Genomic DNA, 27,356 nt, shown 5'->3' on the forward strand with positions numbered 1-27,356 from the left:
CTGGGAAGGGCTGGGAGAGGAACTGATACAGAAATAAATAAGAGTCTAGGAAATTAAATGAGAAAGTGAGGGTGGGAGCATCAATACCAATCCTTAGCTATGTCATAGCTTTGTCTCAGATCAGCCAGAAGGGAGACACCCTGGCATATTTAGAGCCAAACACACAAAGACTCAAACCGTGGCTCTGTCTCTCTCTCTCTTTTTTTTAAAGATTTTATTTATTTATCTTTAGAGGGGAAGGGAAGGAGAGAGGGAGAGAAATATCAATGTATGGTTGCCTCTCGTGCGTCCCCTGCTGGGAACTGGCCTGCAACCCAAGCATGTGCCCTGACTGGGAATTGAACAGCAATACTCTGGTTCGCAGGCCCACACTCAGTCCACCAAGCTACACCAGCCAGGGCTCTCTGTCTCTTGATAATGTGTGACTTTAGGGAAGTCACTAAACTTCCCAGAGTCTCAATGACTTTATTTGTAAAATGGGAGTAATCATACCTATATGAAGATTATACACATAAAGTATATGTGACATACTTAATATACCCAGTACCCAGCAAATATGTCCCGTCTTTCACCTGGCCAAGCTCTCTCCACCCACACTGTGGTTGGCAGACTGCAAAAGGGGAAATCCATCTGGACAGGTGAGAAACAGGAGAATTAGCACTGCGGGCTCTTTGCTAAGAGAAGAAAGGTGTCGCCGGCTTCCTTACATCCTCCTTCCACTGGGGGAGCCGACAGAAGGTACAGCAGGGCTGCTAAATATTAGAACTTGCAACCGTATTTAGTTACAGCAAGTGGAGGAGTAATTCTGAATTCCCTGAAGGTATGTGCTGTTGCAAAAGGCAGTCATCCAGTAAAAAGCAGCCCCATACTAGGTTTTAACAGAAATTTCACTCTGAACATTCTGATTTTGTATGTTAGTGTAAATAAAATATGATAATATTTTCTGCTATAAAATGGAAGATAATTTCTTTAAAACATATAAATGTAATGGTTGCAAATATCTTCCATCATAATTCTAAAATATTTATCATTTGATCTGAGTTAATAGAAGCTATGTCATCTGCCACAGTTAAAACAAGTTAAGAATATCTGTCCATTTTAAATGTTATTTTCCTTGATGAAACTAATTAGAAAAAAAATCTTCAAAATAACCTCATTCCTATTCTCAATATTATTGTTTTTGCGACTTTATTTTTTTCTTTTTCTTTGTCTAAATTCAAGAATGTACTTCTTTTCATGCAAAGTCAGTCCCAAGATCTTGTTTTCTTTAGGTGTTTTGAAGTAAAAAAAAAATACAAATTTGGATATTTTAAGTGTATTTTCAGAAAACTCTGATTTATATTACTGTTGCTGACCCTGATATGTAGTTCTATGTCATTAGTTACTAAAATATTTTCTACAATTATGTAAGTTATGTTGACACTTTCTGGTAGGATGCTCATACTTTATGATTTTGTCATTTGCAAAGTTCCGAAATGAATCAGAGATCGCCATTCCGGAGCATCTTCAAAGACAACAGCTGCTGAAGGCTCTGGCTCTCCTGTTGCTTCCTTTGCCTGCAATGCTCAGTGTGCTGCCCTGTGCAGAGGCTCTTAAGTGAATATACCCTCTTGCTTTCTCTCACCACAGACTTTAAAAAAAATGATAACTAAGTTATGACCCCTGACCTTTCGGAGCTCATGGCTGGATAGAAGGAGATACACTCAGGGATAGAACTACAGATTATTTCAGTACAATGTGGAAGACAAGTGTTATAATAAAGGTAAGAATGACTGCCAGGACAGACGAGAGAATGATTAACTGCCCAGATGAGCCAAGGAAAGCTCCACAAATGAAGTGATCTCTAATCTGGGTCTCGAGGTTTCAGCAGGAGTTTGGTGAGTGAAGAAGTAAGGGGAAGAACATCCCAGGCAGATGCACAGTTGGTGGCATGGTTGGGTAGGATAAGGGGTTGAGATGCCTAGAATTGTAGGATGCAAGAATTTAAGCACCTGCTGATGAGACTGAAGAGCTGGAGCAGGTGGGGAATCATCTGTAAAAGCACATATGAAAAAAATCATATTCTATAAGCAGTAGAGCCGCTTAAGTTCTTTAAGCAAATAACTGACAGGATCCAACTTTTCAGATCATAACCAACATGGTGTGGGAGACAGATAGGTGAAGTCTCGCTGGTTTAAGCAGCTTAGAACATGTCTTTCCAAACCCCACAAAGGATAACAATCTCCCTCCATCTCGATTACGCTTAGTTCAGAAAGGAGATCATTCAGTTGTTGCTGGCTGGCCCATAAGGGTCTGAGAAAGATAAATATAGTGTCCTGAGCAATTCTTAGAGACATTTGAAGGAAACAATGTGGTAAATATGATAGATTCTCTGCTCTACAGCCCAGAGCCCCAGGAAGGGCCGTGACCCACTACATCTCCGCCATGCTGTTTATGGTGTGGAAACACGGTCCCACCATACTCTACTCTACATGGGGACATGATCCACCACGCCTCTGCTATATCCTGATGTGAGGACATGGTCTGCCTCACCTCTGACAAATCCACATGTGGGGACATATCTATCATGCTTCTGCCACATTCACGATTTAGGATGGGCATGGTCCACCGCAGCCATGCCCCGTTCAAGTATGGAGCCTTGGGGAAGTAGCCATTTGTAGCCCCTCAACTGCCAAGGTCACAGAAATAGGCACAAAAGTTAATAAAGGTTCAAAAATAAGTTAACAAATGAGTAAATATAAATAAATACATAATAAACCATGAATTAGAAGAGAGAAGTTTTAAAAATCTTAAAAATAAGCAAGAAAGAAATACCAGAGAGAGAATATTTTCTGAAATAATAAAGAAAAATAAAGTAAAAAGGAAGAGAAATGAGAGAATGAGATAACAGGAAGAGGTAAACATAGTGAATGGCCCATATACGGAATATATATAAACCTGCAGTTTTTTCTTCCCTTAAGAAACTCGTTAATCTTCCTCACATGTTTTTGAATGTTCTTGGTGAGTAGCAATGAGCAGATGGAGACATCAGGATCGAGTCCCCAACTAGAATAGCTCCTCTTTTTCACTCTTCTCAAACCATTTCCTAAGTGTTTAAAGTTTTATCTTTGGGAAGCCTCACCCATGTGATGATAAATCATTCATTGTCTGACCTATCTGGTCTAAATACACATCTGCCTATATTTCATAGCTTCATCATGGTGGAAGGAGTGGGAAATCAGTATTTCCTAAATTTTAAGGAAACACAGATTAGAGAACTTATTATAAATGAAAATCTCCAGAATTCTTTACCGGACACTCCATGAAGGTAGCTCCTATCACACTAGTCTTGGACAACCTGGTTACTATGGTTTCGGGAGGCAGAACTCCCATGGAAACTGTGATGCTTCTGGCATACGCAGAGAGTCAGATGCATTCAGAATGGGTTTTGCACATCTGCACCCAGAAAAGATGGAAACCAGCAGACAGTTTCCTTCTCTCAGCTGCACAGGCCAGCAGGGAGGCCTGCGATTGGTATGGAGGCAGCCGATTCATCAGCACCATACAGGGCAGTCATCAAGTTAAATAGCAGTTACTTCTCTTCAGGACACAAGGAGAACAACTCTCCTGCTCAGCCCTGGGAACACAGGAGTGTGCAGAGGCACAAAAGGAGAGCCCACAGCCACAGACCTTTGGGAGGAGAACGAAGGCCATAATGGGCCAGTGCCCTCAGTGTGGGCGCACAGGGCGGCCCTCTAATAACACACTGAATAGCAGCCCTGTGTGGATAGACCACCCAAGTGTATCCAACAACAGGTACCATGTACTCAGAAAGCTGCTAACACACCAAGCCCCCTATTTGCAGCCTGCGGTGTACTTGTGACAAACTTTCACAAATCAGAAGGCAAATGTGAAGAAACATAATTTCAGGAGGGAGTTATATTACCTACTGAAAGCAGGCAGAGAACTGATTTTTACCTCCATTTAAGACCACCTCCAAATTAAGGAAACACAAGAAAGCACTGTGGATTCTAAAGATTTAAAAAATTAACAGGTATGTGAGAACATTGAGTATGGTTCAGAGCGGGGTTGAGGGAAACACAGAAAATTTTAAATAGCTCTTACCTTTTTGTCACTCAGGCCAGAAACCTGGTCCACATACTCCTCTTGGATCATGAAGGCAGCTAAGTTGGCAGTGTAGCTGGCCAGGAAGATGACAGCAAAGAAGGCCCACACTGACACCATGATCTTGGAGGTGGTCCCCTTTGGGTTCTGCACGGGTACGGAGTTGTTGAACACCAGGCCCCAGAGTAGCCAAATGGCTTTGCCAATGGTAAAAGACGGGCCACCGGGCTCTGCAACGAATAAAAGACAAACACAGACGTTAAGACAGTGTCATTGGTTCTATTGAAACTTACAAATACACAGAGCAGGGAAGTTCCTCAGAGGAGAAAACCGTCCAACCAAAACCCAGCCTTTTCACAGAAAGCTTCTACAGTTGAGAGCTTGTGTCTCTCTTCTGGGACGCCCAGGAAGACATAAGAAAGTTTCTTAAGGGAAAAACCAGAGGCCTGGGATGTGTGTGGAATCCTGCTCCAACTAATGGGCATTACTCAGAGAGGGCACTGGAGGCGCCAGCTTTCTGCCCCCAAGATCTAGACCCCCAAGATCATATCAAATCAGAATAACAAAGGCAACTGCATCATGATAGCCCTCACACACCCCTATTCCCACTGTTCCTAAAATTTATATTTGTATCTACCAAAAAAGTACTTCCACTTCAAATAATACCAGCAAGAACTGTGTGGGGTCTTTTTCTACAATTGCCTTAGACCTCCTCCAATTTTAATCACACTGATGCTGATTGGCTTCCAATGTACTTTATCCTGATTTTTCTTTAGCATCTAGCATTTAGCACTGAATATTTCAAGGACAACTCTGACCCCATTTTAATGCCAAAGTTCCCTAATGGTTTCCTACAGTAGCAGGAAGCCCAGCTAGGTTGTCATAACCCCCTGGCTTTGCCACAGGTATCTGTGGGCAGGGAGGAAGGCTGTCTTTGACCTTCCTCCCACCAGCCTCACACAGATAATGTCAAGACTTCTGCCAACAATATTCTTGCAACTTTACCGCTTTCTCTGCTTGGTGATAACAAAATCTCCCCTGATGTCTAGGTCTGCACGTAGCCCCTCCACTGCAGAAATGAACATCTGCCTGCACAGTTTTACAACACATTAGCACAGGTCTTACGACACTATCTGTGATCCTGATAGCATCTGCTCAGCCACCTAAATCATCGGTGACTACACATGTTGAGCCTGATATCTAACTGTGTACACACATCTGTGTGTGTGGACCTTATTTCACAGAACAGATGTGTAACTAAAAAGATGTTTACAAATCAAAGTTTTATACATTGTAAAATGCCTCAAGGGGACTTGATATTTAAAGTGGTCTCACGTTGTATTCCTTTGTGAAGACAAGCATCATTTGGTAAAGTGAGTAATTACAAAGTCAGCCCTTGCTCTGCATCTTGTCTCTGAATTTAGGCCTCTTTGATTTTCTCCAAGTGTAGGGGAAGGGGCACACTAACTTCAGTTCTTGACATTGCCAACACATGTATGTACTGGTGAGTTTCTCAGATGTTTCACTTGTTACTGGTGCCCATCGGGACAGGGAGCAGGTCATGGCTTTTGGATGACCCTTTGGCACAGGCCGAAAGCTCCAGTTATACCATGTGTGGAGACCTCCCAATTGCCACCCAGAACTCACACACCAAATAAGAAGGGGGGTCGGCACCTGGAAATACTTCAGTGTAGTGGTGGTTCGCAGCTTGGACTGTGAAGTCAACAGAAGCTCTAGAGGAGCCTTTACAAAATGCAGCAGCCTCTAGAGATTCTTTTTAAATTGGCATGGGGTGGGTAGTTATTTTAATATGCAACTGAGGTACAGAACCACTATTTTGGAATATTCAAGGGTTCAAGCCCCACTCTGGACTTAGTGAATCAGAATATTCAAAAGTGATGTCCATGCAACTTTGTTTTTTAAGTGTTCCACAGATAATTCTTCTGTGTTGCCAGGGTTCAGAATCTAAGAATGTCTCATCTGGAAGGCATAATTCCAGGATAAAGACCACATTCTGAATGGGGGAAGACTCAGAAAAGGTACAATATTTTTTTAACCCTGGAGTTCTCAGGAAGTTTTAGAAGACCTGTTTACAAGGGTCCCATGAGCCCTTCATAAAGCTAGTGAACGTTTTGTGAAATCTCATAAATGCCTCAAACACATGGGCAGCCCTCACATCTCTGGACCCACATGGCCCAGAAACTGGACTGCCCGCAGTGGCACTGGGTGAGAATTATCATCTCCTGGCTGCTGTATGTCAGCTAGCCACCTGGCAGAGAGGCAGAGCAGGACACATGCTTTAGAAATGTTGTGCCTCAGTGGTGATCCTTTAGCTACAGAGAACTCTCTTTTTAAAGATTTTAAAATACACTCATTTATTTTAGGGAGAGAGATAGAGGAATATTGATGTGAGAGAGAAATATTGACTGGTTGCCTCCCATGTGCGCCCTGACAGGGGATCAAATCTGCAACCGGGAATCGAACTCCCAACCTTTTGGTGTAAGGGATGACAGTCCAATCAACTGAGCCACACCGGCCAGGGCAAACTCTTTCAGCCACAACTATCCTATCTTCTGCGGTAGCCTATTTTTCCTTATTCTTAATTTTTGGGTATAGTCTGACTTGTTAGTCCTTCCAATCAGATGGACTGCTCTTAGCCTAAGGTTATCAAAGAGTTTCCTCTTACGTGTGTGTGCTATTTGACACACATCGCCTGCCAGCTTTCCTCCCATTTTCCTAGGGGTGGAACTGGGTTTGGTGTCAGGCTTGAGACAGGGAGGGGACACAGAGATTCAAACTAACATCTTCACTGGGGTATTGCTAGTGAGTGATCGAGCTGGTGACAAGGCTGAGGGCTCGTTTCCACATATGGGTAAATTAAGGAGAAGGCAGGTAGCAAATGAAGGGTACAGATTGAGAACAAGAAAACTGCTGAGATGCAATGGTCACGATGGCCTTACCTCTACCGTCCGCGAGGCACCTGTTGTAACCCACAGGGCTGAAGTACTCAAAGACAAAGACAGCCACAGCCGAGACAATGAGCAGCATCACAAACATCATAACCCAGACATCAGCGCTGAAGGGCTCTGGGGAAGGAAGTCAAAAACCAGTGCTCAAGGTTAAAATAGAGCACAAAGAGATTCTAATTAATTTGCATATGTATTCACTCATGTAACATGGATTTTTTTTAGAAACAAATTACACATGTGTACCTCCCTTCAGACAGCCACAGCTTAGGTTGGGGAGGAGTAGGAAGCGGTGCCTGAGCATCTCTATTTCCTCCATGGGCATGTCAAGGTTTATTTCCATTCCAACATGTAAAAAGGACAGTTTCTTGCCTGTGAACTTTTGAGACTGTAGAGACAGTTTCTGCCATTGGACCAGTATCTGGGTCTTTCGGTAAGTGGTAAAACTGCAGGAAGTGATGGAGTCAATGGATCACATTGGACCGATTCTTGGTTTGTGATCTCATCTACATGGTCACAATACACAGTGGAGACCCGGAAAAGCTTTCACTAGTGCTTCTGAGCCTTACGGCCAAATTCATCCTCAACAGCATTTCAGGCCAGTATTAGTTCTCTAATAATTACATACAATGAATGTCTCCCTTCCCTCACTTCTCTTAAACTTTCCTAAATGTGCTTTTTTGGCCCACTGAAATTTATGTATTTTATTAGACATCATTAGGGTATGAGAATTTAAGTCAGTGTTAAAAAAATACACCTGCATTGAATATCAATGTCTACAACAGTGGATAAGGAAACACACTTTGGCTATAATTAACTAAACAACTATAAGCTAGTCCCTATCAGCAGGTCACATGGTTGATGGGACAAGATCAGGCAAAAGAAAAAATAGTGTTCCACAATGCTTTCTTTAATTTCTTTAATCACTTTTGCTGAACTCCTTCCAGTTGGTCTAAGTCTCTTTGGCTCAGAGGTGTCCAGAAATTGAACACTATATTCCAGGAGCCATCTCTCTATAAAAATGGACAATTACTATTCTGTCCCATGATACAATGCTCCCTCAACTGTGTCTCAAAATAGTTCTGTCCTTTTTAGCTGTCATATCACATTGTAAAACCATAACTAAGTGAATTAACATCCTGCTTTCTCCATTTGCCAAATTATTAATAAAGATGAAGTTGAAAAGGGAGAAAAATGGCTGAAAATTAGAAAATATTTTCTTACTTGAAATCTTTACTTGTGAACTCCTAAGGGAATTATACAAGCCCGGTCACTTAATCAATTTAAAAGGCCTTTGATAAGGCACATGCCAATGGTGAAGTGTAAAACCTTTCAGTGACAGCCGGACATGGGAGGGGGAGGGTATAATTCAACGCCTCTATGCAGTAGAGTGGACAACAAATCTCCCTGTTGGCTCTAACTGACTGCAATCCTACCCTGATTTCACACTTGTTTAAAATTGGGGCATAACTGAGTGAAAGTGTTTTCTCTATACTTTCTTTCCTCCCATTAAGCCTAGGGAAACTTTCTATATATAACCTACCTGCCCCCCCCCCCCAAATTGCATTGGTCTTTACAATTTAGAAAGTGCTTTCTCCACATATTTTATATAATTCTTATAATGGCTCTTTCATTAGGGACTACCATATTTGTTCAACAGAGCAGTACACTAACACTCAGAGGTCAAGGTCCTTTCCAAGTTCAAATTCAGAAAGTGGCAAGGCCGGGTCATGAAGAGGTCGACTGAGGACAAAAGTTTGTGCTTTCCCATTGTATCCTATCACATCTTCGTTTCTGACCACATTTCAGACCTCAAGCTGTGTATTAAAACACAGGCTCTGACGGCAACCACATCTGGGCTTTAATCCTGGCTCTGCCTGCTACTGGTTGAGAGACTGTTGGAAAATTGTGCAACCTGGGGTTCACTTCTTAGGCCATAAAATGGGTATAATGATAGCATCACTGAGATCACATAGTCAAAGTTTGTACAATAATGCCCGATATATCACATAGTAGGTGTTCAATAAATACTGTCTTCTCTTACCCCTGTAATTAACCGATCCTCCTCCAAACACAAACACACAAATGCCTGGCATTTCTATGTCATTCTAGGGCTATCCCAATTTATCACTGGATTTATCACTGGCTCTTCCAGTTCAGAAGCTAAGGTTAGATCTCTGCCAACAGGGTTAGGATCAGAATGCAGGGTTTTTAAAAAGATTTTTAATTTATTTTTAGAGAGGGGGAAAGAGGGGGGAAACATTAATGTGTGGTCACCTTTCACGTGCCCCCCACGGGAGACCTGGCCCACAACCCAGGCATGTGTCCTAGACTGGGAATCGAACCAGTGACCCTTTGATTCCAAGGCTGGCACTCAATCCACTGAGCCACATTAGCCAGGGCACGGATTGCAGTTTTGTTTGTATATCTTAATGTTCTGAATATCCTTGTAAAGGAAAATACAAATAAAATACATAAAACTGCTCTGAGGATTAATGCCTGTGTTGAATGTGTGCTATGTAATAACATTTCATATAAAATTGGCAGAGTCAGAATTTGCTTCACTATAAAAAAGAACGTTGGCTGAGAAAACTGAGTAGATTATAGGAATATTCTTGGGAACCGCTAACATCAATTTGTAGTGCATTAGTTGAATAATTCCCACCCTTGCTCCCCACCAACCCTTGCATAGGGTTTAAAGAAATGTTAGCCACTGTCCATCCAATATCCTCATGAAAAAAAGTTGACGCCTCTGAGAGAAAGGGTGACTTGTCCAAGGGGTTACAGCTTGTTTATACCCAAACCAGGCTTCCTGTCTCCTAGCCCCATGCGCTGTTTTCAAGATGACATTTTAATTTCTAAACTCTTTCTCTCACAGCCTCTGAAAAAATATGGGATCTGAGCTCACAAAAGTGTTTCTCTGATCAAAATCGTGGCCTTGTCTCACCCAGCCTTACAGCATAACCAAGGCTTCTGACACCTACGCAATCCTGGGGAGCGGGGAAGCACTGAGTGGTGGGGGACGGGATGCAGTGGGATGTGGACAAGGAGCAGACCAGCTTTACCTGAGAAAGCCTCAGAAAAGTCATGTGAGCACACAGAACCTCCATAGGTAGTACTGGGCTGGATTCTTGAAGAAAATTTAAAATCATAGGTATGCTGATGATACACACAATTAGAAACTACTAAAGTAGGAAGCAGCTCCAAAGATCAGGTTGTTGAAACATCGTCTTCTGTGGTTAAGGAAATGGAATCCCAGGATAAAGGAGGAATGGGGCTAAAGTACAGAAATGGTTCTTCTAAGGTATCATGCCTTTTCATTGGGGGGTGCTCTTCAATGTTTATGTTGGAGAATAATCCATTTTGAAGCCCCCAAATGAAATCCTAGCTGAGCTAAGCTCGTAGCAAAGCACCTCCTGGCTGAACGAGCCTGGCCATGTGCTCCTTCACTGTGCCTCATTCCATCTACCTGCCCTTTGTCTACTTCTTTCACACCTGCAAGCACATCACCTACCTAAGAAGGCAGAAGGTGAGACAGTCCCATTGCTGCGTGACACCATGACACTGATGCCAGTCTCTATGAAGGGCACAGAGAAGTCAACCACCTCAGATCGCTCCTCGTTGATGGTCAGCGACCCCACCGCCATGTAGGCCCTCTTCATGACCACCTGGGGAGAAAGGCACAATGCTCCAATCAGAACATTCAGGAAGATTTATTTATTTATGTTTAGAGAGAGGGGAAAGGAGAAAGAAACAGAGGGAGAGAAGCATTGATGTATGAGATAAACATTGATTGGTTGCCTCTCACAAGTCCCCAGTTTGGAACCTGGTCTGCAACCCAGGCATGTGCCCTGACCAGGAATCAAACAGAGACCTTTCGGTCCATGGAGTGACACCCAACACACTGAGCTATACCAGTCAGGGTTAGGGAGTGGAAGGATTGAGCAAAAAGGAAAAAGGACTCATGGATATAGTCAACAGTGTGGTGATTGCTAGGGTTGGAGGGCTATAAGGGGTCTAAATGGTAATAGAAAAAAATATGATAAAGATTTTTAAAAAAGAACATTCAGGAAGGCAAGGGTCCACCACAAGGGAAATACCTCATAGCCCTCCAGTGGTTTTCTTTATTCAGTGGGAAGAGTATATTCTATTTACTATGTTCTAAGATTTATAAAATGAGCATTTTTCATACCTAAGTGAAACAAACTAAGTGAAAAATGGAACAACCCTTCATTCCTGACACTCACCTCTCCAATCATACCATTCCAGGTTCCATTAATTTTCTTCCCATGCTTGCCATTGGTGACCAGGTAAAGATCATAGGTGAACTTCACAGATTTGGAAATTTTCTTAAGGATATCAATACAGAACCCCTTGCAGCATTTTTTTATATAACCAGGCTCCTCATCTGTTTTATTCCTAAGCCGTTAACGAGACAACAAACAAACAAACAAACAAAAAGATAAGGCTTTATATAAGAAGCAAAATAGTACCCTTTGCCACTAAAACTCCGAACCCACTCACAGCTCAGCACAATTTGTATCAGACCTAAGTAAGGGAATAAATCAGACCACAGAACTGCAATTCTCTCATTAGCTCATTGCAGTAAACCAGGTCTTCTCACAATTTTTCAGGCTCCTTTGAAGTATAATTACATCAGGAAAGTGCACATATCCTAAGGGTTCAGTTGGATGAATTTTTACACACTGAATCCACACATTTAACTAGAACTCAAATCCAGATACAGCAAAGCTACCCGCACCTTGGAGGCCTCTCATGCTCCCTGCAAGCACATCCCACCCTCACCAAAGAGAACCGTTATGCTGACTTCTACGATGTTTCTAAATCTCAAAATTTCAGGACAAGCTGGCCCCCTAAAATATATTTCAATATCGATGTAAACTTGAATCTCCATAAACTGGAGGTTTTAGTCATTGAGAACAGGCAAGGCCAAAGAAATATTTGCATAATTAGCAGAAATTCTTCCAGGTCATGGTCTGGACAGAACCAGGCATCTGACTCCAGGGCTGCCAGTAACCCCATTGCTCAAGGGCAACTGAAAATCAGACATGGTGCTCAACTCATTCTATGCTTCAGGTCCCAGGCCAGCCGAGTGTTATGGCTGGGTCAGATCCTAGCATCCTATGCCACCCAAAGCCACTGGGGAAATTGCCGTACTCAGTGACTATGCGTTTTTGGCAGGGGACTGTGTTCCTCATGCAGGTTCCACTCAGAGGGTCCACACTTTCCACAATAACAAATGGAGCCTCCTCCAGCGTTACAATGCTCAGATGGTCATCCTCCTGCTCTTCTGTCTCGGGGCACATTCGAGGCCACAAGTAGTACTTCATCTGCAGGGACTTGTCCTTCCACTTCCCCACCTGCACAGGGATAAACAAAAGAGTCAGAAACTTCCGGTGAAGACATAGCAGCCTCTCCTACCCTGACCCAGGAAGACTTAAAGAAAGGCCAATGGACGCAGGTGTTGTGCATAATAGAGAAAAGAATCATTTTTAAACCACATACTCAAATGAGGCCACCATGCCCAAATCTAAGAAAAGTAATCCATTCATGTACTCACCTCCTTAACCGAACATTAAAAGAAGACTGACCATGTGTCAGGCACCCTCTAGACCTATGGCTCAAAGAAGCATCATTCTGACTTCCGTCAAGCTCGTGATGAATGACAGAGTCAGAAATGTAAACAAATGTTTACAGTGATGTGTGGTAAGTGCCAAAACTGAAGTCTGCACCAAGCACTGGGAGGATGCCAGAGTTTCCTGCCTTGTGTCGCTGTTGGTTTTTTTCTATTTAACTATAACAAGGAACATGATAGTGACAGCAGCAAGTAGCTTTAGAAAGGTCACAGAATGACTGAAACAAATGAGCCAGAAGGATGTGTTTTGGCTTGTTACAGAGGTCCAGAGGGAAGCCACATGGAGAATGGGGTAGATCTGAACTGGAATAAAATGGTAAGTCAGGACTAAAGAAAACTGACCCAGCTTGGCTGGGGGAGGGAGTGTGGCTGGGCTGGTGACGAATGCCACAGGTCAATGCAGGTGTGCACCTGCCGGGATGGGTGAAAGCCCCAGGTCTCTCTGTGAGCTGTCACATATGGCCACACAGGCTGTGCACCCCAACTTCAGGGAGCGCCAATCACACATACTCCAATATGATAGGGGGATGCCCCCTGGAGTCACGCTCATGGTTGTCCTGCTGCCAGTCATCAGGAGAAATGCGTGGGTTCCATTATCTTTCAAAGAGCCATTCGCTCCTGTTTTTATAGTAGAATCTGCATGACTTCGCTGGTGGGTTCTCATTCTCACCCTGTTATTAAGTTTATTGAAGAAAGAGGGAACACCTTTTAATCTTCTATAACTGAATATCTTCAATTATCGCAGGGAATTATGGATCGCAAGCTCCTGCATTCTCCCAGTCTATAATTTCCTCCATATAGCAGTGCAAATTAGATGTGCAGGTAAAGTATCAGGACTACAAAACTACCTAATGTATTAACTCAATGAAATGTATTAAACCAATAAGGAGCCAAAACTGGGCAGAACTTCATAAATTTTCTAGCAGGCTTAGATTAATGAGCTTAGATTTCCACATTCACACACAACCAAAATTCTCCCCTTTGTTTCTCCTTTGTCTACACTTAGGTTCTGCCCAGTGCCGCAGTAGGTGGGGTCTGCATCTCCCTCCAGCCTGTCTAGCAGGTGCTGCCTATCTCGAGGCCCAAATCAGGCCTACACAACAATTGCCCCTTTCTTACTGCGTCACTAGAACACAGGTGGTGGCTTGGTCTGAGCCATCTTGTTTGGAATTAACCCTGATGCTAATTAGTTTTCTTCCAAGTGTCTAAGCCATATTTCACTTCTGTGTTCAGAATTATATATAGATCCAAATGTTTGCTTTCTTGTATATGTACAGTCTTTTCTGTACTGTTGGCCCTCATTTTAGTGCAAGTCTGTTTTTCCTTTTATTGCTAAGACTACTTATTTCTAAAGAAGAAATGTTCAAATAGCTTACCAGCCATGTGGAGATATCAATGTCTTTGGTCTGTGGTTAGGGGGAGTTGGGGCTTGGGGAAGAGAAAACCCTACCCTGCGGAGCGAGCCATGATATTGGGTCACCTCCATCTACAAGCAGTCCTATTTACTCCAGTGGCCAAAGTAATATTCTTCTCTGCATATTCACTGATGTGAAAAATGTTGGGCAGCCCTAAAATATCTTCCCTCCCTCCCTCCCTCCCTCCCTTCCTCCCTTCCTTCCTTTTCTTCCTTTCTTATTTATTTCATTGATCTTATTCCTACAATAATTCCTTCAGATTTTTTCCTTTTAAATCCAAATTTATTCTCTTTCATCTTTGTTGCTATTAGCCTAGCCCAGTAGTCCAGCAGCCCATTCTGGGATTATTGCAGGCAACTTCAACCTCACATAAGGTTTCTCCTAGAGGAACTGCTGCCAGATGACTCTTTTTAAAACATTATTACATCATATGATACCAACTCGCAAATTCCAACAACCTGCCATCACCCTCAGGACTGTATCCAAACTTCTCACCTAGGTCTGTGCATTGAGCCTAACCCACCTTGATGTAGTTAACTTCACTATTTCGAAACATGAATCCTTTGTTCAAGTTGGAAGGAGAGAATCCTAGAAGCAGCAAGAGCTAAGGGGACAGTCACCTACAAAGGAGTTCCCATCAGACTGTCAGCTGATTTCTCAAAAGAGACCTTACAGGCAAGAAGGGGCTGGACAGAGGTATTCCAAGTCATGAAAACCAAAGATCTACAACCAAGATTGCTCTACCCAGCAAAACTTTCATTTAGAATGGAAGGACAGATAAAGTACTTCTCAGATAAGACCAAATTCAAGGAGTTCATCATCACCAAGCCCTTACTATATGAAATGTTAAAGGGACTTACCTAAGAAAAAGAAGATAAAAAAGATGAACAGTGAAAGGACAGCAAACTCACAGTTATTAAGAACCACACCTAAAACAAAAGCAAACTAAGAGGATAGCTAGATCAGGAGCAGAACCATAGAAATGAAGATCACATGGAGGGTTAGCAACAGGGGAGTGGGAGGAGGGGAAGGGGGGAGAAGGTACAGAAAATAAGTAGTACAGACAGTAGATAGAAAATAGATAAGGGGAGGGAAAAGAGAAAAAAAAAAGAAAAGTACGTTATTAGTATTGGGAGCTAACACAGGTTAATCAGGAACAGGTTTCAAGAAGCTAATTGCATTTTCTTTTCTGATAGACTTCCTATATCTGTGAAACAAAAATGCTGCAGGCATAGCATTTTGGCAAAGTTTTTCATGACACCCTTATGAACAAGATGAAATATAACATAGATTATTATATACTTTTCTAGATTTCAAAGGAGTGTAAAATCCTGTTTAAAAAAGATTATTTATTTATTTTTAGAGAGAGGGGAAAGGAGGGAGAAAGAGAGGGAGAGAAACATTAGTGTGTGGTTGCCTCTCACATGCTCCCTACTGAGGACCCGGCCCACAACCCAGGCACGTGCCCTGACTGGGTATTGAACTGGCAACCCTTTGGTTCACAGCCTGCACTCAATCCACTGAGCTACACCAGCCAGGGGGGAAAAAAGGATTTTTTAAATGAATCAATGCCAACATTGAAAGAGGTCTGTAGTGACATGTCAGGGAACACTGTTCTTAGAAGTGGCCTGTACAGTGTTTCAGAAAACAACTAGAAGTCATGATCACAAACCTGCAGATGCAGAGCTCAGCAGAACAGAAGATACACTGCACTGCAGAGTCAGGTTGGAAGCAATATGAATTAATTGGCTTAACAGAGTGAACCAACTGGCATATGCAATGAAATTTAACAGTATTTATATTTAAAGTCTAGCATTTAGATTTTTTAAAAGCAATTGCACAGTACTGAAAAGGAGATACTGAAATTTGCAACAGACTACACAAGGTATGGCAACAACAAATTATATATTTACAGACTTACGGGGTCAAGCACATGGGATGCGGGGAGGGCACAGATGATAACACCTTGCTCTGTGTTCCTCATACCACGGCTGGAAAATGAGGTTCTGATCCTGTAATTCTATGATCAACTGACTCTTATTTACCATATCATTCTCAGTAATCCAACAATAATGTGTTCATGCAGTCCCCTCTGGCACACTCTTCCCCAACTTCCTGTCAAGCTAGCTGGATTATGTTCCTGCCTCACTTCAATGCAATTCAACCAACAACACCAAATTTGTGCCAGGCACACTGGCTGTATGCTAGAGATAACAGCATCAGGTAACATTAACTGAGGGCTTAGTATGTGCAAATCACTGAACACATCTAGTAATGTCATTCATCGTCAAAGCAAACTCGTGAGATGGAGATTACTATTTCATTTCTCATTTTACAGAGCAGAGCAGAGGGGTTTGGTGACTTGCTCAGTCTTGAGGTGAGTGAGTGCAGCGTCAGGATGTGAGGCACACAGGCTCGCTGCAGAGCTTGGGCTCCTGCCTGCCACACAGTACTGCTCTGGCAATGAGAGAAGACACAGTCCCTGTATCCAAGGTCAGTCTCCTGGAGCAAGACACTATCTAGTGACAACAATATCAAGTTAGGCTTTGGTAATTACCCTAATAAAAGGTACAATTAAAGTACTCTGAGATTCAGAGTGGAAGTGATTATTTCAGAAGGGGTCAGGGCTAAGCTTGATGAAGATCCTTATCTCTGAGCTGGGCCTTGAAATGTAAATAACAGCTCATCAGGTGAAGAGTGCTTCATCCACGAAGGTAACAGCAAGAGCAGCGTTGTAGTCCTGCAGCTGCTTGATGCGAAGATCAAAGATGTTCTTTCACAGCTGAAAGCTACGGTGTGTGTGGACACATGGCCTCGCTCAGCTCTCCTCCTCACTAAAGACCTGATCACGCTAGCCAATCTCTATCACGCTTAAGAGCCAATTGGATTGTACTAATCTCTTCCCAACGGACTGGGCACCATGAAACAGAACAAGTCAGGGCTTCCTGCCTCCACCCCTGCCTCCGGTGCTTCTTAAACATTCACCAGCTCCCCTCGGTCCACAGTTACCAAATCATTCATTATTTCATGATATATACTACTTTACTTGGTGACTTTTTAACTTTCAGATATCTTGTCTCCTAAACTAAATTCTAAACATGCCCCTAAGTGTTTCTGTGATCATGGACGCATTTCTCTTAATAACATTCTCTGAGCCTCTGTACATTTGTAAAATAAGGGAGTGAGTTCTAAGGTGTCTTCCACGTAATCTCATGACCCCAGGAGCTCTTTCGGACAGTGACTTTCTACTGCACTCGGTCTGATTAGAGCAAGTAAAAAGAAAGCTGTTCTTAGTGCTTAATTTCTGAAGGAGGGGAAGTGTATAGATATAGATATAGATATAGATATAGATATAGATATAGATATCTACACACAGAAGACTAGCTTGTCATAAGTCATGACTTTTTTGTTGTTATATCTTCATGGATTATTGCACTGAAGAAGCAAGTTAACAAATTCCTTGGAATTTAAAAGGAGAAACAGTTTTGAAGAAAAATCCGCTATGAATATCAGATTCACGATGCCAACACGCAGCGCTCATGTTAAAGAACACGTTTAGCTACCTCAAATTAGTTACCTGAGCCTTTCTGTGGAGCAAGTCAGTTAGAAATAAATGAACAACTAAAATTAAATAAAATAGGGACTATTTATGTAAAAGAATAAGGTATGTTTTAAGCAATTGTTTATTTAAGGGGGAGGGAGTATAGTGAAAATATTATAAATGAGAACGTTTTTAAGACTGATGAACAATAGGAAACAGAAAAGGGGGAGCCAGAGACACAAAGAAAAACCCTGGATGCCTTTCTAGGATGTCTCAGCCCACGTGAGGACGTAATACGGGGAATGCAGAGAGTAGGAAATGAGGTGAACAGGAGATCCTTCCGAGAAAATTCCATGAGAAAAACGGAATGAAAAAGTTATAGTCACAATTAAAATATGATCAGGAAGAAGGAAACCTTAGGAAATAATGAAGAAAGTGGTTGTAAAATGCTCTGAATTCCTTAGAGATAAGCACTAAACAAACATCATTATCACAAGCACATTTAACAACATCTGTCTATAAAAAATGCAGTTATCTGTCATACTAACATTTAAAAAGATCTCTTGAGGGCTGAAATCATCTTTCTCAAAAGAAAAAAGTATTCCTGATTCGTTTTCTCAGGAAAGTGTGGGGCCATTTGAGGGTTTCTGGTTTGGTTCTCTCAGGACAAGCTGAAGAACACCTGCTCGGCCAGGGCTCTCTCCTCAGAAGGGCGTCTACCTCGCAAACCCAGAGCGCACTACCCTCTGAGCCTTCCCTTATGAAAATTCAAGAGAACCAACCTGTGTTGATCTCAGACTTCAAAGTCTTTCTGGGACACTAACAAATTTCCTCTGTTACTGGCAATGACACTGGCACCAAATAGGGCCCTGGCAAGGCCATGTGTAAGAAAAGACCACAGGGACAGTATGCCTTCTGAAAGCCCGTGTTTGTCCCTCCCGTCCATGAAGGTCTGCCTCATCGTGGGGAAGAGCGAGGGGCCCCGGCAGGACGAGGCCATTGTGAATGCTGCTGCGGTTCTTGCACAGAGAGCAAAGGACATCAGTCCCCCCAGGCTGCCTCTCTCATCTGCACAGAAAGTCATTTTTTTTAAGATCCTGAAATAAAGCACTTATTAAAGATCCTCTTTAGGCATTAAAGGTTACTTTTCAAAAACCAAAGCATTTTTATTTCTTGCTGAAGATGACACGTGGACCTTACACTGAACACTTACTGCTTGTTTTAAGCCTTCATTTGACTTGGAAAATGCAAAATTCAAAACTACATGTAATTTTCCTGAGCAAACTGAAGGGACAGGCAGAGGCTCTGCAAGGCAGCCCGTATCTGCGTTGCACCCGTCCCAAACAGGCGTCACATCAGACAGCTGACCTGGGCTGGCCACGTGTTGGTGTTGCTGGTGCTCAGGCCCGAGTCAGGCCCGAGACTCCCAACAGAGCAGCAGTCTGAGGGTAGGAGGGCACCGCCCTCCTCCCACCACTCCTCCCCCAGAGCTGCACAACTTAGCTCTGAGGACCTTTAAAGGTTGGGTGCCTGCGAGCACCTCATTTTGCTCAGTCTTTGTTTTTCCATATCCATCCCCCCATCCCTTGTATGGCTATTGATTCTCTACATTCATATGAAATACATACGCATATAGATGAAGAAGGGGATATGCATGTGCATATATGTGTATGGTTTCCCAAAACCAGATCATGCTATACACATGTCTCTGTAACTTGCTTTTCTCCACTTAAGTATACATCACAGGCTTTCTTCCAGTTCAGCAGATGGCAGATCTAATTCCTTTTAAGAGTAGTTGGATAGTAGTCCATAGTAATGAATGTGCCTCAATTTATTTAGTCCTATTCTTATTGATATTTATAATATTTTAAAAAATAATGAACTAAAGTGCATAATACATATGTTGGTGTTTTCAAAGCATTAATTTTTAATAATGAAATAGAATAAAAAGATATTTATGTTTTTTAACATTCTTGATGTTGCCAGAACACTTTACTGAAGATGTACAGCAGCCGAAATTTCTATCAGCAAAGCACAAGAAGACTCTTGCTTGCATTCTCACCAGCACTGGACTTCTCTCACTATTAAACATTTGCCAAGCTGAGAAATAAAAAGTGGTACCTGACGGCTCTCATTTTCGTCTCCTTGACTTGCAGTGAGCTGGAGCACCTCTGCACATCGCTTGCCTTTCAGATTCCCTCTTACACCCTCTGGTCACACCTCTCGCCCGTTTGCTACTGAATGACTTGTCTTTCTCATCCATTCCTAGGGAGCTCCAGGTATAGCATGATAGGCACACTTTATCTGTCAGATATGCTTGAAATACCGTTTCCCCTCAGAGATTTGTCTCCTGACTATTTTTGGTATATTTTATGCATAAAACTTTACTTTTTTCTTGTCAAGTAAAATATGTCTTTTTATATAGAGTGTTTGGTTTCTTACCTCACTTTCAAAAAAATTTACCCCCTCTCAACTTGCTCGTTGTCTTTACTTGTGCATGGAGCTGTTTCTGTGTTGTGTGTGATTGACATGTAGCTTTGCTTTCTGTGTGTACACAGTCTTCCCTCCGTCAGCCCCTCCCATGTTTTTCTAACGCTCCGGACCCTTCTCACTTTTTTTCAGGCCTCATCACTTCCATGATGCTGTCCCTGGCCACTGCTGCCCAGACAGAACGCTCTATTTGATCTTCTGTAGTCATTTTGTGGGTCAACAGCTCCCACTAAAATGTTAGCTATAGTTGAAATACAGATCCTGTCTCAGAATGTCTTTAAGCATGTAAGGGCAGGGACTATATTATTCTACTTCTTTTTGTCCCTTATATGGCAGTGAACAAGTGTGTTCTCAGTCATCATTGACTGATGTCACTGGAGGGGAGAATACACCATATGCTCCACAAAATCTCCACTAGACACCACTCAAGTGTTCTTTCAAGAAAAGGCCACAGGATGTAAAGTCTGCTTCACGTCCTGCCTCTTTAGCCATCCAGATTATAAGTGGCCCCGGGTGGACTCAGTTCCCTGCGGATCTGTGGCACCGAATATGCAACCGGGCCACTGGGGCAGCCTGATGCTCCTTCTCCTAATCTTTCATGTACTTGGTGGTGTTTAAAATAATGTCCATATCAGAATTTGACCCATTACTGCTTTGGCACTTACCAAGGCGGGAACTGGTGGCCCTGGGAAAATCCACAGAAAGGAAGCACATCCAGCCATTTGGCTTGTAACCCGTGTGACTCTCCCAGCGACACTAGGACACCAGTTACCATTTCAGGCCTCAGCCGCTACCCCTGGCTGACCCTCACCTCTCCCAGAGAGGCGGGCTGGCCACTGGGGGCTGTTCCATCCACTGCTGCTGCTGGCCTTCACCCTCTGAGCGACCCCTGTTCTCTAACTGTCTCTCCCTCCTCCTCATCTCCTGCCCTGCAGAGGGCAAGGATGGGAAACTGGTGAGCTGAAGCAGACTCTGGTGCCGGAATGGAAGTGGCTAAATCCCTCAGCACCAGTGGACAGTTATGGTCATTTCAGACAACATCATAAACAGAGGTGTGATAATATTAGAGTAACTATAGCTATTATGGGCTAGGTATGTCACATAGAATTATGGTTTTCATTGTTGCCAACTTCCCAAAAGGTAGGTATGTTACACCCATAAGACAGACAAATGAAACCAAAGCTCACCAGGGAGTCAGGGTTTTACCTTTGATTTCTTTGCCTCTAAAAGCCTATGTTTCTTCCACCATGCCATGTTGCTAACAATATTTCTAACCTATTCCTTACACTGCTGTGATCTGAGAAGTCTCTCTTAGCTCTGTAGCCTCCCACCCTCACGTCAGCCTCCCAGAAACTACAACTGATAGTTGTATCCAATGGCTTCGGAGCAAGTGGCAACTGAAGTCCACATGGGAGCCACACAGGCAGGATGGCAGCAGGTGGCAGTAGGAGTCAGGGTGGTGACAAGACATGTGGCCTTGGTGAGTTATTTCATCTCTCTGTGGCTAGTAGTATTAGTTTTATACAAGTACGTCCTATTTTTCTCTTCCTTCTCCCCCTCCTGGTTATTACTGTTATTGCCACTATCGAAAACATCAGTGCAATGCCCATGTGCCTAACTTCCTCCCAGAAACATAGTTTTTTGGTTGCAACTGCCATGAGGGAAATACTGAAAAAAACTCCAACCTCTCAAACCTTTAACTCAATTCATTTTTCAAAATATCAGGGTAAGCTCCATGCAATTCTTTCAGTTTCATGCACTATTTTCATTCAGGTGAAAATAAAAACTGAAATCACAAAAATAAAAATGCTACAACCCTTTTAGATTTACCAAAGGCCTTGAACTGAGTCCTACTGAGCCAGGTGCTTTCTCTCCATAGACCCCTCGCTGGGGCAGGATGGATGTTTCTTGTAGGCCAGCACATTTTGTAAATACTTTGCTAAACAGGCTCAGAAAGGCTGAAAGATTCAACATGTTTTCCTCCCAGGCTCTCCATTCCCATCCTTGGACAGAAATACACGGAGTCCCATTCGAGGACTAGATGAGCTCAATTACTGAGAGCTGAGCTCAACTTCTCTGATGTACCTTCTTCCAAAAAAGACGCCTCCTCTCGAACACCAGAACTGAGTCCTGAACCATCTTCTGGGACATGCAGGCAGACACCCCTTGAACTTGCTCTGAATAAACTTCCTCCTATATCACAGGGCTGTAGATGCAACACGCCCAAGGCTTCTGCTTGCTCCAGAACACAGGTCAGCAGGGATGCTGATGAACTGACTGATGGATGTAGGCGGGCTCCAGAGGGGCTGTTGTCATCTGTTTGGGGGACCTGGGTCACAGGCTTTGGTCACTGACACTGCTCATCATCAGCTTCTCATTACTCCCTACCTTCATCTTCAAATGACAAGTTGTCAGGGTAAAGCAAGAGTGCATGGTATCTGACCATTCTGAATGTGTCTTACTGGGTCTCAGTGCTGGGTTGGCAAGGTCTCCACTAGTTTATATGTATATGTATGAATTTATGTATGTGTACATGTCACGTGTTATATATGTATGTATTCACTCCACTACTTTATTCTAATGTGTCATATTAGTGAAGTACATAGGCCTTAAAGTCTGAAAGGCTTAATTTGAATTCTGGCTTTGGTTGTGTGTGACTATAGATAAATTACCCTAAGCTCTTAAATTTGGTGTTGTAGATGCCTGCCATTTTTTTCTACCCAACAGCCATCTTCTCTCTTGATAGCTAGTACTCTCTCCCCCCTGTGCCTTTTCTTAGCTCAGTCTTTCCTTCTCAGACTGCCCTTTCTTCAACTTCCAGCACATGACCCTGTGGGAGCCGTCATGTTATCACGGCTCCTAGCCCATCCCTGACCCAGCCACAGCTGAGTGGTTGAGGGCCCGGGCACTTGATCTGCTGGGTCAGATCCCTGGGAGTTTGGCCTCATAACCTAAAAGAATATTAAGTCAGCCTCACCCCACACCCTGAGCTATAATATGTAAAGTTCACAGGCTCTGGGCAGCTGTGTTTTGCACCCTATGGAGGACACTGGCCAATGGAGAGACAGAAGAATGAAGCCAGTGGCAGAGGCAATTATATACAGTGAGAGTGAGCGAGATAAATGACGGCATCGAAGTTCTGGTTTGTGGCTATCCTAGAGGCTCAGCTGCATTTCTGTTCTGGGTTCTGGTGAGACAATCCAGTATCCTCATAATAAATCCGCCTTTTTGCATAAGTTAATTCAAGTTGGGTATTTATTCTTTATAATCAAAGCAGTCCTCATAATGCACTTTATCTCATCTATAAATGGCAATAGATAATAATTATAACTATCTTCATGGGGTTTTGGTAAAAATTAAATACAATAATGCACATAAACACTTTGTGAAATGCCTGGAATGTGGTACGCACTGAGTAAATGATAGTGGTTGTGGTGGTATTGATCATCAGCTTTCTCTGAACACATCAGGCACCCAGAAGTAGGTTGGGCCACCAGTGACGGGAAGATTCCACAGCCATTCCTTCACAGGTGCCTCCCTGCATGGGGCCGCGGGAAGGAGAAGCAGGAGGTCTCCACTCAAGCTCTCGGAGTCTTTGTTCACGTGGATCCAACCAGCTAGAGTGTCTGTTGTCAAGTCCGACAGTGACTTGTGGCTGTACACCCTGCCCAGCCCCCGGGCCTTGTGAGGGTCACTTACTTGGACAGTCACAGTGTTTCTTGTTGCAGCCAATCTCACTCAGTGGGTCGCTTGGCTCCTCTTCATATACGGCTTCCATGCCAGGCCCAGTCATTTCCACACCTCCCACCTGCCTTTCTACTCCCATGTGTCCCTTTACAAATCCTTTCCCGAGATTAAGAGCTCAGACCAGAAGGTTCCTCTAGGATCCCTGTCAGAGGCCCCAAGTCAAGCAAGTGACTTGAACCCGGGCGATCTGACACACCAGGGCCTTTGCTTTTCACCTCTCCTTTATTGTGTCAAATATCAGATGACATATAAGAACAGTGTTGCGCATGTGGTAGTAATTCTCAATAAATGACCCAGAATCGCCCACCTGTGCCGCTCTCCTTAGGTGGCCCCACACGCCGGGCCTGTCAGCACTGGTGGATGGGTCCAGAGCAGCAGGAGGATGAAAGGCATAAAGTGGAAGCAGTACCACCCACTAGAAGTCACCGCGTTATCATGGAAGCCCCTTGGGAGCCAGAAGTGATCTTTTTTCTCCTCAAACAATGCCTACTGGACTGATCCAGCTCACTCTTGCCTTTTGCCTCCTGATGAGTCTTATCGCATCCTCCTCATGATCCTCCTCTGAATTTTAAAAGCGTGTCCATACATTGAATAAACCAAACAACTCAACAAGGAAAATCAGGTTTTTATCTAAATTTTCAGGAGCTAGAAAGGACAGCCAGGACTGGAGCAGGCGCTCATCAGGTGCGATTGTGGAGGCTGTGTTTAGCACTGCAGGGTGCTCATGCACAAGGGCTGAACGGGAAGGAACGGGAGACCTTCTGAAAAAGGAACATATTGAATAAGTATAATGACAATGTTTTCCAGACCACAAATCTGAATGTAAACTCTGATGATTATGAATGTGTTTTCAGGGACAATGAAGCGGCATAGTTGAGAGCATGATCACCCAGAAAATTCAAGGCATAAGGTTGTGAGTATATATGAAAAGAAAGAAGGCATAAACATTGCAAATACATATAAAATTATTGAGGCAAGAAGGGAGCACAAAGAGAAGGGGTCAAAGTCATTGGAAATACATCATAATTTAGAGAGACTAGACCACAGAGGAAAAAAGTCATAAAAGATATGAGGTGTGTCAGAGAAGGTACCTCGTAGAATTCACAGAATAGTTTCCTCACACCTCACGAAGGCCATGCGAGAGAGCACTGACCCCCAACAGTAACAGTCATTCTAGGGTTCTCTGGCATCTGCCCTCTCTCCTTGGCCTGAAAAGGCCAATATTGTGGACAAACACACCTGTTACGTATGTAGCAAATAGTTTTTCTAGGATATCCCGGACTATGCTCTCCCAAACTAGGATATAAAATCATTCCTTTTTTTCACTGAAATTTCTTCCCCTAGCTTTGTAGGGTATAAATGGCAGGAAAGATCTCACACTGGCTTGCATTCTCAGATACTTTTCTCTTGCCTGGATTTCTGGATTACTACTAATTGGCTTCCACACCTCTATTCTTACCTTTCTCCAGCTCATCCTCCACTTGGCCCCAAGAGTGATCTCTTAAAAATAGAGATCTGACCCCATCCCAACCCTTCTCAAAGCCTTCCAGTGCCTTCTTGTTCACCTACAGAATAATATCAAACCTCCTACAGAATAGTATCTAACCTCCTGGAAGAGTATACACTTGTTCCCCACACTTTCTCTCCCTCCCTCCCTCTTTCTCTCTCTTCTCCTTCCCATCTCCCTTTCTCCCTTTCCTCTCCTGCCTTTCTGCTTTCTTTTTGTCTTGCTACTTTAGGATTCCTAGACTTTAACAGATAACATCACACTATGCTGTTTCTTCCCTGAATGCCTTTACTCATGTCGGAATTGCCTATTTTAAATCTCTGTTCTTCTAGATGGCACCCACTCAACAAGTTAAGATTCAGCTCATGTAGAATCTATTCCAAGAACCCTTTCCTCACACCCCCCCAGGCTGGGTTAAGGAGTTAGATGCCCTTCTTTGGTGCCCCCCAATACCTTGTACATATCTCAACCACTGAACTTGCCACAGTATGCTATATTTAACTGCCTCTGTGTCTGGCCTCCTCCAGTAGACTCTGGGTTCCTCAATGGCAGGGACTGGACATTGTTTTTTGTATCCCTAATGCCTAGCATAGGGCATAGAACCACCGCAGACACTCAGGAAATGTTACACAAATGAGTAAATGGGATTTCAAAAGGACAACCTGCTATGGCAGATCATAACAGATAATAGTGATTCTATTAGTAATACTTGTTAATATTTATTGAGCATTTACTAGCTGTTTGTCAGGAACCATGCTAAGCAATGCACATACATTATCAAATTTAATTGTCAGAACAGTCTTATAAGGTAGATAAGGGAGGTATTTTTAGATCCCTTGATAGTAGGTTATATTAGTGGTGCAAAATGAATCACGCACCCCAGTATCCCTGCCCTTGTGTAGTGCCCCCTTCACTGACTCTGGGTTTAGCCTTGTAACTTGCTCTGGCCAACAGGATAGCAAAAAATGTGACATATATAGAGACTTGATGAGTGACACTGCATTGCACCCTGCCTTCCTACAACATTGCTGACAACTCTGAAGAAACTTTGCCCATCCTCCTGGAGTATGAGCAAACGTGCAGATGAGGCCCAGGTGAGGGCCAATACCAACAGCTAGATAAGGAGTGAGGCCACTTTGGATTACCTGCCCTCAGCAGAGCCACCAGAAAAATGACTGCAGCTGATGCGTGACCCTATGTGAGACCAACCCAAGAACCACCCAGTTTATCACAACTCAAACTTCTGACCCAAAGAATTATAAGTAACAATTATAGTAGTGCTTTCAAGCCACTAAGCAGAGGTTAACTAAAATATATCCATCTCGGGAAAAGGTTACAGCACAAACCAAGGAAGAAGAGAAGAAGCAACAAGACAAATAGAGATAGAATTATATAGAATTAGAAGACAAAACAGCACAACATTCTTCATAGCTCTTTAATATAAAAAAGCACTTCTCAGATAAGGTCAAGTTCAAGGAGTTCATCATCACCAAGCCCTTGTTATATGAAATGTTAAAGGGACTTATCTAAGAAAAAGAAGATAAAAAGATGAACAGTGAAAGGACAGCAAACTCACAGTTATTATTAACAACTACACCTAAAACAAAAACAAACTAAGCAAACAACTAGATCAGGAGCAGAACCACAGAAATGAAGATCACATGGAGGGTTAGCAACAGGGGAGTGGGAGGAGGAGAAGGGGGGAGAAGGTACAGAAAATAAGTAGCATAGACAATAGGTAGAAAATAGACGGGGGAGGGCAAGAATAGTATGGGAAATATAGAATTTAAAGAAATTGTGACACATGGACATGAACTAAAGGGGGGAATGTGGGGGGAGGGGGTGTATAGGGTGGAGGGGAAGGAAGGGGGGAAGTGGGACAACTGTAATGGCATAATCAATAAAATGTATTTAAGAAAATAAGTAAGTA

At 43.1% G+C, this 27,356-nt stretch overlaps 1 protein-coding gene across 1 annotated transcript in view; it reads right to left on the reverse strand.

Annotated features, from left to right (window-relative positions):
• The window catches only part of GRIN2B (glutamate ionotropic receptor NMDA type subunit 2B), a 279,080-nt gene that overhangs the window by 38,670 nt on the left and 213,054 nt on the right, over positions 1 to 27,356 (reverse strand). The window contains exons 4-8 of the mRNA XM_053661458.1: positions 12,249 to 12,451; positions 11,318 to 11,489; positions 10,585 to 10,738; positions 7,065 to 7,190; positions 4,105 to 4,334 (exon numbers count right to left, since the gene is read on the reverse strand). Of these exons, the coding sequence (XP_053517433.1) occupies positions 4,105 to 4,334; positions 7,065 to 7,190; positions 10,585 to 10,738; positions 11,318 to 11,489; positions 12,249 to 12,451 (885 nt within the window). The remainder of the gene's footprint in view (positions 1 to 4,104; positions 4,335 to 7,064; positions 7,191 to 10,584; positions 10,739 to 11,317; positions 11,490 to 12,248; positions 12,452 to 27,356) is intronic.

Source organism: Artibeus jamaicensis, unplaced genomic scaffold (assembly GCF_021234435.1).
Source record: "Artibeus jamaicensis isolate MK-2021 breed Jamaican fruit bat unplaced genomic scaffold, CSHL_Jam_final contig_233, whole genome shotgun sequence".
Lineage (NCBI taxonomy): Eukaryota > Metazoa > Chordata > Mammalia > Chiroptera > Phyllostomidae > Artibeus > Artibeus jamaicensis.